The sequence below is a fragment of the Oenanthe melanoleuca genome, chromosome 4A (assembly GCF_029582105.1).
Source record: "Oenanthe melanoleuca isolate GR-GAL-2019-014 chromosome 4A, OMel1.0, whole genome shotgun sequence".
Lineage (NCBI taxonomy): Eukaryota > Metazoa > Chordata > Aves > Passeriformes > Muscicapidae > Oenanthe > Oenanthe melanoleuca.
Genome location: NC_079338.1, coordinates 5,213,885 through 5,227,065, shown reverse-complemented (window position 1 = coordinate 5,227,065; position 13,181 = coordinate 5,213,885). Strand labels below are relative to the sequence as shown.

Below are 13,181 nucleotides of genomic sequence, written 5' to 3'. Positions count from 1 at the left end.
ATGGCTGTTGTTACTGGTCTATATGAAAGCAGAAACTTGTTATGGATGTGTTAAATTGAAATTGCTTAACCATGGAAACCCCAGCAACAGACAGAGCCCATACAAAACTTTGCTTTCCTATTCAAAGATTGTTAACCAGCTTCCCACATGTTCAAACCAAAAAGTTTATTCCTCACCTGGGCCCTGTGTGAAGGACCAAAATAGTAACTCTTAGGCTATTTTTGCCATTCTTTGGGGAAAGGAAGGTGTAATATGTAGTGTTTACACAAAATTATAGAGTCTGATCCAAATGGATCTGCATTAGTTTCTGGAGAACGTTGATAAGAATTTCTAGTCTTGGTATGAACCTTTTCAAACAGAACAACCCAAATACATGGGTGCATGCTGCTCCTCTCCCAGGTGTGTTTTTGCCACCTGGATTCACAAGGCTTGCTCACTGCTGGCCAGTAGAGATGTTGGCACATGATCAAGGGAAGAGTGTTCCTCTCCTGCTCACAGCAACTGCAATTTCCTATCCTGGCCTTCTGATTTCAAGAGCCAGGGTGTGTGGGTCATAGGCATCTTTGGTTACTTCTCACTGCTGAGGACTAATCCTTATTTGATTTTCAGGATGACAACAGACAAATTGGAGAGAGAGCAGAAGAGTGCAATGCAGTGCCTGTGGAGAAAGGGTTTAGCATGCACACAAATCCATAGGTAACATGAGGGAAGGATGATGGCAAAGGTATGGAAGACACCTCTCCTCTGCCACTTATGCACACACATACAGCCTGATTTCAGGTACTGCATCTTAAATTGTACTTGTAAGTGCTCAGGAATGAGTAGGATGTTTAGCTCCTGTTTCCTGACAGTTAATTTCTCACTCAGAAAATTACTGTGGATGGGAAAACAAAGGAAGTTATTGCACAGAACCATCCTCACCTTCAGCTGCAGCCCCATTTGTGTGTGTGCCGAGTGGCTTGAGGAAAATGCTCTGCAAGGTTTTCTGCTATGAGCATCTCAACTGGCCTCTGCATTTTGATGACTGTTACAGGAAGCTTTTTCTCCTGGCAGACTTTGAACACTCATAATGCTCAGTTTCAGTCTCAAGTCCCCACATCAGCCCAGAATTAAATTGGGAAAGATGGGTGACCAAGCATGTCTGTGTGTTTAAAAGATCTCCCAAAAATGTGAAAAGAAACAAGATATAAACAGGCTTCTGTAATTTCTGAGCAGATTTAATGATGAATGTCAGTAGCCAGAAGTAAAAAGTACCTTTCTCTCCCAAGACCTTCTACTTAAATATGGTAATGATGATATCAAGCTAATTGTTGGTATGGTACTGAATGCCACCCTGAGTGTGTCTGCTTGGGTGGGTAGTAGTGTATGTCACATTTCTACCCATTCTTCAGCTACTTCTCTCTGCAGAAAATCCTGTTATGAATCTGTCTGCCTGTTAGCTTTTGCTCTCCTTTTGCCAAGCTGAAGAAGGAAAAAATACACACTGCTGTGGCAAAAAAAAAACAGACGGGGGAAAAAAATCAAAGGAGATGAATGACGTTCCATCACAGTAGGAAATGTAAGAAAAGGTTAGAGATTACATTAAATGAGCATAATGTGTAGCCTGAAGTAATCTTGCAAACTTCAGGGAACCAGACCAGGTACTCCAGCTTGCCCTGTCTGGCTCTGCTGTCTTCCAACTACTATCTGCCATCAGCCTATACAGAAAATTTCTCCTGATAGTGATAGAACCTTAAAATGGATCTCAGAAAATGGGTGCCCACCAAGTGGTTCTAGGATGTAACCCCTGTAAAGTGTTGTATTCCTGAAGCACATCATCATCTTGGATCCCACTCTTGACCTTAGCTTGTGCTTATGTTATACTTTAAAATTTCCCTCAATTTGCTTTGTACTGTCATCTGACATGTAAGTCTAAATATTAGTGAGTTTGACATGATGTAGGCTAGGGCAAGTAACTTAAAAATCACTTAAGATTTGGAGGAGAAGTTATTTTTAATGACTGTAAATTAGAAATATAGATACATTACATACTGAAACCCTAATAATGAAATTGTGCTGCATAACTAAATTTCCTTCTCAGATATGTTCTGCAACACCATAAACTGTTGGAAATAGCCACCTGTAATAGAAACATCAGGAATTATTTACTTAGAATATCATTTCAATTCTCAAGTACTTATTCATTTAACAGTTTACTTGGTTAAAATATAATATTTTGTTATGCTTCTTGTTTAATGTTTAATTCAGTCTCTATGTAGTTGTTTGAATGTGGTGGGAGTAGTGATCTCTTTGAGACTGCCAGTATGCTTTTTCACCAACTAAATAAGCAAGGAATTAGTTTAATATCCAGATAAGGTTGCTGATTAAACAAAATCGGCACCTTGATCTTTACACCTGCATTTGTGTGCCTGCTGCTAAAATAGTTATAAACCAGCTATCTTCCTAAATGAATTTTATACTAGACCTTTGCTCTCTAATTCATTAGCTTATTTAAATAGTGTATGAAAAATTCAGCTTAAACTGTATGCAAATCCTTCTAAACTGGGGCCTTTATATACACACGTCCCCTTTTATGTGAACAGTACTTTGTTAATGGCTCAGTAATTAAGAGTTTACATTTTAAAGACTTCAGTTTTTAATTGGCTGAATATTAATCACAGATCACTTTCAGTTCTGTTGTGATATGCAAATTATTGATGTCTCAGCTGCATTTGTTTTCAGGTATCAGTCTAACCGCATAATGCAAAATAACATTCTGCAATTATTTCAATTAGATGCAGTCAGCCTTTGGAGCAAGCTATTTATTTCATTTCAGTAAATGAAGAAAGCAGTTGCTGTTTTCCATTCCCTGGCGTTTATTGCCCAGAACTAGGACTCACAGCCAGTATGTGTACAGCACATAAACAGTTTTCTAGCTGGAGCACGTTAGCATTCATGGTAAAGGACAAGCAGTTGAACTCCCCTTGCAAGATTTCATTTGGTTAACTGACTCTTCTGCTTTGGAATGAGATGTCCCCTTGTTTGAGGGTATTCATTACCATTTTAAAGCGTATTATGAAAGGCAGAGTCAATAGGAGTTGTTAATTAGCAGAATCTGTTTAGCACCAGTGCATAACATTTGAGAATTTTTTTCCATCAGACTGCAGCTGTTACCTAAGCAGAGAAAGAAATTTCACCTAGCCACAAAGAATGAGACAGACAAATAGCTGCGCTGTCCTAAGAACGGGTCGGGTATGTCTCCTCGCAGCGATTTCGCTCCATAATTGCAATTCACATTAAATGCAGCAAATGTTACCATCCTGCCCACTCAGTTTCCACCTCTACTTTTGTTTCAAGCCGGGAGGGGAGATCACCAGAAAAGAGAGGGGGGAGTCCTCTCTTGCCTTCTCTCCTTCTCCCGCTCGGTTCCCGCGGCCGCGCTGCCCCGCGCCGGTCCCGGCCCCGTCCGGCCGCACTTGTGGCTGCCTCGCCCGCCCATGGCAGCCCCGCTGCTGCCGCTGCCGCCGCCGCCGCCGCCGCCGCCGCCCCGGGGGCTCCTCCCGCCCCGCCCGCCCCGCCCGGGCTCCGCGGGGGCGCAGCGCCGCGGCTCCCGGGAGCGGCAGCGGCGCCTCCGGGCTGCGGGAGAGGCTCCGGCCGCGGCGATGCGCCGGGATTGCTGCCCCGGAGCGGCGTCTCCCTCCCCGCCGGAGCAGCGCTCGGTGCGTGCGTGTGTGTGAGAGGGTGTGCGTGTGGCGGAGGGGAGGGGGCTCCCTGCGTGCAGGGGGTGGGCGAGAGCTCTGCGATGGGAGCGGGTGCCCGTGTGCAGAGGGATCCTCTCCCCGCGTGTGTGCGGGGACCGCGGCGGCGGGGCAGGGCTCAGCTGCATGCGGCGGAGCCCGCGGGGTTCCGCAGCGCCGGGCTTGCCCTCGCTCCGCGCGGCCGGGGCTGCTCGGGCTGCCCCCGCCGCCCGCTGCGGGCGCCGAGCCCCCGGACCCCGGCCCGGGCGGCCAAGGCGGCGGAGCGCAGCCCAGCGGAGCCGCGGCCACCCCGGGCGCCGAGGTAGGGACGGTGCTGGGCTGGCCGCGGAGCCGCCGGAGCATCACCGAGGGCGGCGGGCGCCCGCCGGGCGTGTGAGTGCGGGCGGGGGTGGGGGCACGGCGGGGCCGCCCGTACGTTGGCGTTTGCATTATTTTTAATTATTCCGAAGGTTTTGTTTGCATTGCTGTAATAATTGCCGGTGCTGTTTTAAAGACGGCGAGGGGTGGGGTGGGATGGGATGGGATGAAGGGGGGGCGGGGGTGCACACGACGAGGCGACAGTGGCTTCCTGCCGGAGCCTCTCTGCCATCGCGCTCGCCTCTCCCCGCAGCCGGCCGCCTCCCGGAGCCCTGGCCAGCGGCACCAGGCGCAGCGCTGCCCTCTCCCATCCTTCCCAGAAGAGCGGGCGAGCGGAGGGACCGGGGCCGGGCGGCCCGGAGAAGCCGGTGGAGGTGTGGGAGGGACGGGGGGGCAGGATCTGCGCAGTGGGGATGGGGAAGGGGGTGTGTGGATCTGCTGCGGGCTGGACTTTGCAAAGGTACCGGGGCGGGGGGGCCGGTGCGTTCAGCGGCGGGGAGCGCGGTCGCGCCACGCTGCGAAGGGACGGCGGAGGGGATGCGGGGCTGCTCCGCCGCGCCGTGCCCGCTCCGGGCCGGGATGTGCGCGCCCCGTGCCCCCGCCGTCCCCCGCCGGCAGCCGGAGGGGGTCGGGGCGCCCACGGCGGAGCGGAGCCGGCAGCAGCCGAGCCGGATGCGGCAGAACATTGCGGTAGCGGCGGCACTGCCGGTCGGGCTCGCCGCCCCGCGCAGCGCCCGCAGCCTGCCCGCTCGGCACCGGCCGGGGCCCCGGCGCTGAGGAAGGAGAGCGGACTCGAGCGTGGGCGAGGCAGGGACACGGGAGCGCTGCCGGCCAGCGGGAGGGAGAGGGAGCGGCGCGGGCACCGGTCCGCCCGGGGGGTGCGCTCGCCGGGTCGGGAGCCTGCGGGCATCGGCAGCCGCTGCTCCGCTTTCCCCTTCTCCCCATAAGCGGCCTCCTTGACCCTTTCGGCCGTCCCTTCCTCTCATCCTTCCCTGTCTCCTTTGTGCTTTCTCTCTCCCTCTAGTCTTTCTGTCCTGCGGTCTTTCCTCATCCCTCCTCTCCCCTCCCTCCAGGTCCCCCGGCACATCGTCCCCTTGTGTCTCCCTCCAGCCCGGCTCTCCTCCCTCCAGCTGGCTCCTGCTTTCTCCACTTTTCATTCTGGCTCCCTCCTGCCAACTCAGTGCCTTCCCACAGGAGGAAATGAAAGGGACAAGTTGGGAAATGGGGGTAATGGGAAGATGGAATGTGTGTGTGCAATGTTTTGATTATTGACTGATTTGTTAAAAGAAGGAAAAAAAAAAAAAAAACCACTACCTTATAACTCAGAGGAAATGCTGTGGCTCGAGTTCTGCATAAAAAATGGCAGCTCAGCTGGACTATATGCAAAGGATTCTTATCAATGCAGGAATAAGATCAAATTACATAATATTTTAGGGGGGAAAAAATAGTTCTCAGATTTCAATAGTGTCAGGCTGGCAAATTGTGACTTTGTTTTGCCCTGCAAGTCAGTGTATTGTTATTCCAGGGGATGGGGCTGTATGCTTATGCATGCTTCTTCCATGTCTGTGTGCTTCCACTGGTCACCCAGAGCTGATCTTGTTTGGTGGATAGTTGTATTTCTGCAGTCAGTTTACCACCTCCTTATTTAAACTAGGTATCAGAAGTGACAGAAACAATGTGTATGCATGCCTATGTACCTCCTGAGTGAACATCTCTATCATAGTGATATATCTGTATGTGTTGCTGCTTCAGGTACATATATTGAGCATTGGCATTCCTTTTGTGTCAGCAGCTCCATCCTTTCTATGTTGTGCTATCCCATCCCAGATATTTGGGCATGCAGAACATCAGCATTTGTGTTTAATATCCCTGAAATGCACAGCAACATATGAGCAGTGCACAATTGAGGGGAGTAAATATGCATAAAATTGGAATCTCCTTTGGTTGTTTTACTTTGTTAGTTATGCATGCGTGGCGTGTACAAGAGAGAGAAATACATTTGACAGACCTGAGAGTTATTTGTGTTTGTCTACAGAAATTTACATTCCCTGTTTGAAATCATCCCAGCTCCCGTGCATTTGTTTGGTTGTTAAAGTCTTTCGTGTTATTTTAAATTCAGTTCTTGTAGTTTATCTATAATCCTTGGCAGGTACAGTAGCTCAGTGGTATACAATTTCTAACCCAAACAACGTGTTGGAACAATGTCAACTGAAAAACGTTTTCTTTCCTTCTTTCTTCTTTAGATTCTTTATCTTTGTTCAGGAGCCTAAGGTTGCTTGCTGATCATAAGAAGATGATTCTGTGGCTCTTTCTGCTTCTGTCATCTCCAGTTTCTTCTACAACTGCAGATGCTGATATATCTGTGGAAATTTGCAATGTTTGCTCCTGTGTGTCAGTTGAGAATGTACTCTATGTCAACTGTGAGAAGGTTGCAGTCTACAGACCAAATCAGCTTAAGCCACCATGGTCTAATTTTTATCACCTCAACTTTCAAAACAACCTGCTAATTATTCTATATCCAAATTCCTTTCTTAATTTTACACATGCAGTGTCCTTGCAACTGGGTAATAATAAGTTACAGAACATTGAGGGAGGGGCCTTTATGGGTCTTAGTGCATTAAAACAGTTGCACTTGAACAACAACGAATTAAAAATTCTCCGGGCTGACACTTTCCTTGGCATAGAGAACTTGGAGTATCTCCAAGCTGACTACAATTTAATCAAGTTTATTGAACGGGGAGCCTTCAATAAGCTTCACAAGCTGAAAGTCCTGATACTTAATGACAATCTGATTTCATTCCTTCCCGATAATATTTTTCGATTTGCTTCTCTAACCCATCTGGATATACGGGGGAATCGAATACAGAAGCTTCCTTACATTGGAGTTCTGGAACACATCGGGCGAATTGTTGAATTGCAGCTGGAAGACAACCCCTGGAATTGTACTTGTGATTTGTTGCCTTTGAAAGCATGGCTGGAGAACATGCCCTACAACATCTACATTGGAGAGGCTATCTGTGAAACGCCCAGTGACTTGTATGGGAGGCTGCTGAAAGAAACCAATAAGCAGGAGCTGTGCTCCATGGGCACAGGGAGTGACTTTGACGTGCGCATCCTGCCTCCCTCGCAGCTGGAGCCCGGTTACAGCACACCCAACGGCCACACCACCCAAACTGCAGTGCACAGATTAGTCACAAAGCCGCCAAAGACTACAAATCCTTCGAAGATCTCGGGGATAGTGGCAGGCAAAGCACTTTCCAATCGCAATCTCAGTCAGATCGTATCTTACCAGACCAGGGTGCCTCCTTTAACTCCTTGTCCCGTCCCTTGTGTTTGCAAAACTCATCCTTCAGATTTGGGATTAAGTGTAAATTGCCAAGAAAGAAATATAGAATCGATGGCTGAACTTGTACCAAAACCTTTAAATGCCAAGAAACTGCATGTAAATGGCAATTACATTAAGGATGTGGATACTACAGATTTCGCAGAGTTTGAGGGGCTGGATTTGCTGCATTTAGGCAGCAATCGGATTTCAGTGATCAAAGGAGACGTCTTCCGCAACCTTACAAATTTACGGAGATTGTATCTCAATGGCAATCAGATAGAGCGTCTGAGCCCAGAAATGTTTGCTGGCCTCCACAACTTGCAGTATCTGTATTTGGAATACAATGTTATCAAAGAAATCCTAGCAGGCACCTTTGACTTAATGCCAAATTTGCAGTTGCTCTACCTGAACAACAATCTTCTGCGAAGCTTGCCAGCTTATATTTTTGCTGGTGCGCCACTTGCTAGACTGAATCTGAGGAACAATCACTTCATGTATTTACCTGTAAGTGGTGTTCTTGATCAGCTAAAATCTCTTACACAAATAGATTTGGAAGGTAATCCATGGGACTGCACTTGTGATTTAGTTGCTTTAAAACTGTGGCTTGAAAAGCTAAATGACGGTATTGTGGTGAAGGAATTGAAGTGTGAAACACCTGTTCAGTTTGCTAACATAGAACTTAAATCTCTGAAAAATGAGATTCTGTGTCCTAAACTTTTAAACAAGCCATCTGCTCTATTCACTAGTCCCATGCCTGCTGTTATTTTTACAACACCACCGGGACCAGTCCGGAGTCCTCCTGGTGGCCCAGTTCCATTGTCCATCCTAATCCTAAGCATATTGGTTGTGCTGATTTTAACAGTGTTTGTTGCTTTTTGTCTTCTTGTTTTTGTGCTTCGGCGCAACAAAAAACCAACCATAAAGCACGAAGGGATTGGAAACCAAGAGTGCAGTTCTATGCAACTGCAGCTAAGAAAGCATGATCACAAGTCAAACAAAAAAGATGGACTGGGTGCAGAGGCCTTCATTCCTCAAACCATTGAGCAGATGAGCAAAAGTCATACCTGTGGCTTGAAAGAGTCTGAAACAGGCTTCACGTTTGCTGACCCACCAGGTCAAAAGGTCATTCTGAGAAATATGAATGACAAGGAGAAAGATTTATTGCATGTGGATACCAGAAAAAGACTTAGCACAATCGATGAACTGGATGAGTTATTCCCTGGAAGGGATTCCAATGTATTTATTCAAAATTTTCTAGAAAGTAAAAAAGAATACAACAGCATAGGGGTCAGTGGCTTTGAAATACGTTACCCAGAGAAACTGCAAGACAAAAAAAACAAGAAATCTCTAATAGGTGGTAATCATAGTAAAATTGTAGTAGAACAAAGAAAAAGTGAATATTTTGAACTAAAAGCTAAACTTCAAGGTTCACCTGACTATCTACAAGTCCTTGAAGAACAAACAGCTTTGAATAAAATATAGGTCATACAATCTTATTGCCTACAGAGGACATTAATTTAATGATGAAAGTGCCTTTTGTTGACTTTTAACTTCCAAATACTCTATTATATTGATAGGCATAGAGGCAGGTGTATCCAAGGGTGTCTGATTAACTGTAGCTGCGTATGATTTGTCAAGTAGAGAATTTCCTTAATAGATTTTACTCCATAAAGCTCATGCCCTGTGGAATCCTGTAGGGATACTGCAAACTCTATTGCCAAAGGGATGCTTTATACATGTTACACTGAATTTAACCTCAAGAGGCATATATGTTTTGTATCTTAAATGCAAACCATCGTCTCCTTGTGATTTGTTAGAACAAACACAAGAAACCTGGTACTGATATTTGTACTTCAGCTGGGTCCTTCATCCTGCACGTGGATTTAAGTTGGTGGAACTGGAGTAATCCTTTGATTTGTGGTGTTCTAATGGCACTGTTTAAAGCTTATCTGGAAAGTAACAAGCATGCAAAGAGAGAACATTCAATAGTATGTGTAAATTGGTTACATTTATGGGCTGCATCTTGAAACCACTGGAATTATAATGTTAAATTGTGCAAATATTTGTTTAAAATATACCATGCATTACATACCTATGAAATAAATCTGACCACTTGAAGCATACATGTCTGAACAAAAAAATTAAAAAAAAAAAGAAAGAAGGAAAATAGTTCAACCTGACTTCTGCAGTATTCGCGACATCCGAAGAAAATATTTGATATTTATGCAGAATCTGTTCTAAGACTCATCTCCAATTAAAACTAGAGTTCCTTCTCAGTTACGTGAAACTCTTGCAACCCCAACAGGTTGTCCAAAATTGTCAAAGTGCTTACTGTGTGAGCGTAGCAGAAATTATTTTTGTAATATAATTCATATTTATGAAATACTTTGTATACTACATAGGAAGAAATATGTACTCCTTAATATGTATTTAATATGCCTGACTTGTTTTCCTGATCACAATGCATTAATCATTCAGTATAAATAAAACCAGAACAATATACCAAACAGCAACCAGGGATGTAATGTATAGCATCATCCAGAATTAAGTGATCAGATATTATAATAATAATGATTATAATAATAATAATGATAAAAATGTTCTGTACTATTCTTGTGAAATTAGCATATTACCTTATTTCAGATTTGTTACCAATGGTGCATTTTAAAATAGATTGATTAGTTTTTTAGTATTGTGTCCCAGGCAGTTACTTGCCATCAGTTTTCTTGCTTTTCAGGTCTCTACAGCTTAATCTGAATACTTTTCACAAGTATTTACAGGAATTTATGCAAAGGGGAATATTTTTATTGTACATGCAGAAGTTTTCTGTTCTTATCTCTCTGGCTGCTGTTAGTCAGCAAAACCTGATCAGAACAGTGAACAATATGGCAAAACCTGTTTAAAACCTCAGTGCAAAATGGATATAGTGGTCTCAGTTCAGAGGACTCTGTAGCTCATAACTAGAGAGTAAAAGCTTGCCTTTGTGAAAGCTGAATCTGAATAGCCAGGAAAAAAGGTAGGAGAATGGAAAATCCCCATTGTATCCCACTGATAGATGGTACTTGGACATGAGAATGGAGATAGATTGGTAAAGCATCCTACAGCAAAACTGTGTGATGAGATTAACAAAATTTCTTTGACTTGATGAGCTTTGAATAAGGCCCTCTTATGTCCTTTGCTTTCAGAACCTTTACCCCCTCCCCCTTCCCTACCTTTTATAATCAATACATAAGTCAATTAAGATAGTAGGATATAAACATGAATGCTTTTCATGAATTTGAAGCTAGCAAAAATTAGAGCAAGACTCAATACTGTGGAGAAGGCTGTGTCAGCTATTTCCAATATAAACCTCTAATTTCAGGGCTTTATGACACTGAGTTGAAATTTTTATTCTGGAATGATACTTGGCAAACAGCCTGCAGTGTATTTTTATCAAAATAGACAGAAAAAAAAAAAAAAAAAAAAAAAAAAAGCTCTGTTTCTTTATTTAAGAGAAAGCAAACAAAACATTTCTCTACTTTCAGACATTTGTTTATGCTCTTTTGGCTTAGGAAGAGGGTGGTTTTATTATATTTCTCCATACTGCAACGTATATATATATGACTTCAGATAATAAAATTACAAGAGACAAATTAATGGCTGAGTTTATTTCAAAAAGCTGCATCCATCCATGCACAATAATTGACTTAATTCAGAATGTCATGGGGATTTTGAGGACACAGATACTGCCTACACATGCAGTTCTGGCATAAAAAGCTCCTGGTTGGCCAATGATGCAATGATGCAAAGGTTTGGATGAGAACATGTGTGTTTATTGTCTGGATTAAGGAGTGTCCAGTGGACTCTGCTGGCTCCTTCAACAGGCTGAGGGTGACAGATCCCTGGGTCTGTCACAGCCGTGGGTGGCCTCGAGGGTGTGTCCAAATTCACTGGGTTTGCCAAAGCAGAAGGTGTCTGACACACAAGTGTGTTGTCACTGGCATGTCCTGTATGATCCTCCTGGGAGGAATGTGCTGAAAATATTAAAAATAGCAAGTAAGGAAATAACTTCTAAGTGATGGTAAAACTGGTGTGCTTATGACTTCTGTTGCCCTGAGTCAAAATAACAATGATAAATGGTCATACCTTCCTCAGCTAAAAAAAAAAAACAAAAAATGAGGGCTTTTTGGTTTATTTTCTGTTGTTTCTGAGTTTTTTGGTTGTTTTTTTATTTTTAATTTTTTTGTTGGTTGTGGGGGGTTTTACAGGTTTTTTTTCTTTGTTTTTTTTTTTTTTTTTGTTTGGTTTTTTTTTTGTTTTTGTTTTTGTTTTTGTGTTTTTTTGGGTTTTTTTGTTTTTTTTTGTTTTGTTTTTCTTTTTTTTTTTGGAGTGGTGTCTTCTGTTTGCTGATCAAAAGAACTGAACTGTTATGCTGTACCATTACACTGGGTCAGAGTTTTCTGATCACTGAGACCCCAATTCCAGTAAAGCATTTCACTTCAACCTAAATCCTGTGCAGAGGTACTATTCATAAGGTAATAATTAGGTACCTGCCCAAGAGTGGGGCTTAGCTAGAGTTTTGTCATTGACTTCAAAACAAGCCAGCTTAGAACCATTGTATATAATCCATAGAGCCCAGTGACTTGTCTGGGGTTATGCAGTTGAGTGTAGGTTCACCAGCATCAGTAAAGGTTGCACAATCTGGACCTTCTGTAGAAATTGTCCCTAAGTGTTTTACAATGTATGGTGCAATATGTAGGCATAATAGTGTGAGTGAAGAATGCAGAAGCTGGCAAAACACTATTTTTCTGTGGAATTGTTACTTTCAATGGCAACCTTAGTGTCAGTTTATTTTCTCCATGTTTTGAAACAGTGTATGTGTCTGCACAGCAGTTTTAGTGTGATGTCCATTCAAATCTCTGGTCAGTCTTTCTGAGAAGGTGACTCTTGGGTGTGGCTTAACAGGTCTGTCTGTTCATTATCTTGGTTTGAGTGGCCATGCTTGTAAAATGGCTGTTAAGACCCATAGACATAAACTAAACCAGTGAAGGTGTTGACATAATCTGTTGTCTCCATTGTATTATAAAGAAGTTTCAATTTTTAAATGAAATCAATAAAGTGTAATTGTTTCCTTGAAAAAGAAAAAAAATTGTGCAATTTTATCAGAAAGCAAATACCGCGGTGCAAGAACACAAGAACAGGTGATTCATGTTTTGCATTTACTGTTCAAGATTGACAATAATGCAGCAATCTAGTATAAATATATTTTTAAATGCTTTTTTTTTAAAGCCATAATGATGATATAAATTATAAAGGCATGGCCTTGTGAATAATGTTAACAAATGTTTCAGAATCAAGAAAAAACATCCAGAACTTGATGGTGGTATAATATCTATAATATCTTTTGCATGATTTGTATGTTGATATTGTATGAAATGAGCACAGTGAGACTTTTTTTTTTGGTTGCATCCAAAGAGTTAGGAAGGAAATATAACAAGAATGTATTTATAATCACTCTATTTTGAAATAAAGTAAAGAAAACAAAATGTATTGGCTTTACCCTGTTTTGATCATTACTATTTTAGGTTAGTTTATAATTAAGACAGTTAGTTATAACATCCAGTCCAATGTAAAACACAGAAAACTATTGTTTATTAATTTTGTTTGCCTTCATCAACATCAAAATACTAGTCAGCGTTGACTTCAAAATTTGTATGAAATAGTAATAAAATTGTTTGGTACTATTGTATTTTTGAAACTAGACTTTGTTAAGTGCCTGTGAT

General features: G+C 43.2%; 1 protein-coding gene across 2 annotated transcripts; it reads left to right on the top strand.

Moving 5' to 3' along the window:
* The first annotated feature begins 3,567 nt into the window (after positions 1-3,567).
* Positions 3,568-12,877, top strand: SLITRK4 (SLIT and NTRK like family member 4). Of its 2 annotated transcripts, none has more exons than XM_056491748.1 (2): positions 3,568-3,698; positions 6,338-12,877. In XM_056491748.1, the coding sequence occupies exon 2, from the start codon at positions 6,388-6,390 to the stop codon at positions 8,899-8,901; it is 2,514 nt and encodes an 837-aa protein (XP_056347723.1). In that variant the 5' UTR covers positions 3,568-3,698; positions 6,338-6,387; the 3' UTR covers positions 8,902-12,877. The 2 variants fall into 2 exon arrangements, with proteins under 2 accessions (XP_056347723.1, XP_056347724.1); XM_056491749.1 differs by lacking the exon at positions 3,568-3,698 and adding an exon at positions 4,293-4,468.
* Positions 12,878-13,181: the final 304 nt, after the last annotated feature.

Coding starts and splice junctions, on each gene's coding strand:
- SLITRK4 (XM_056491748.1), top strand. CDS start 6,388: ATGATTCTGTGGCTCTTTCTGCTTCTGTCATCTCCAGTTTCTTCTACA.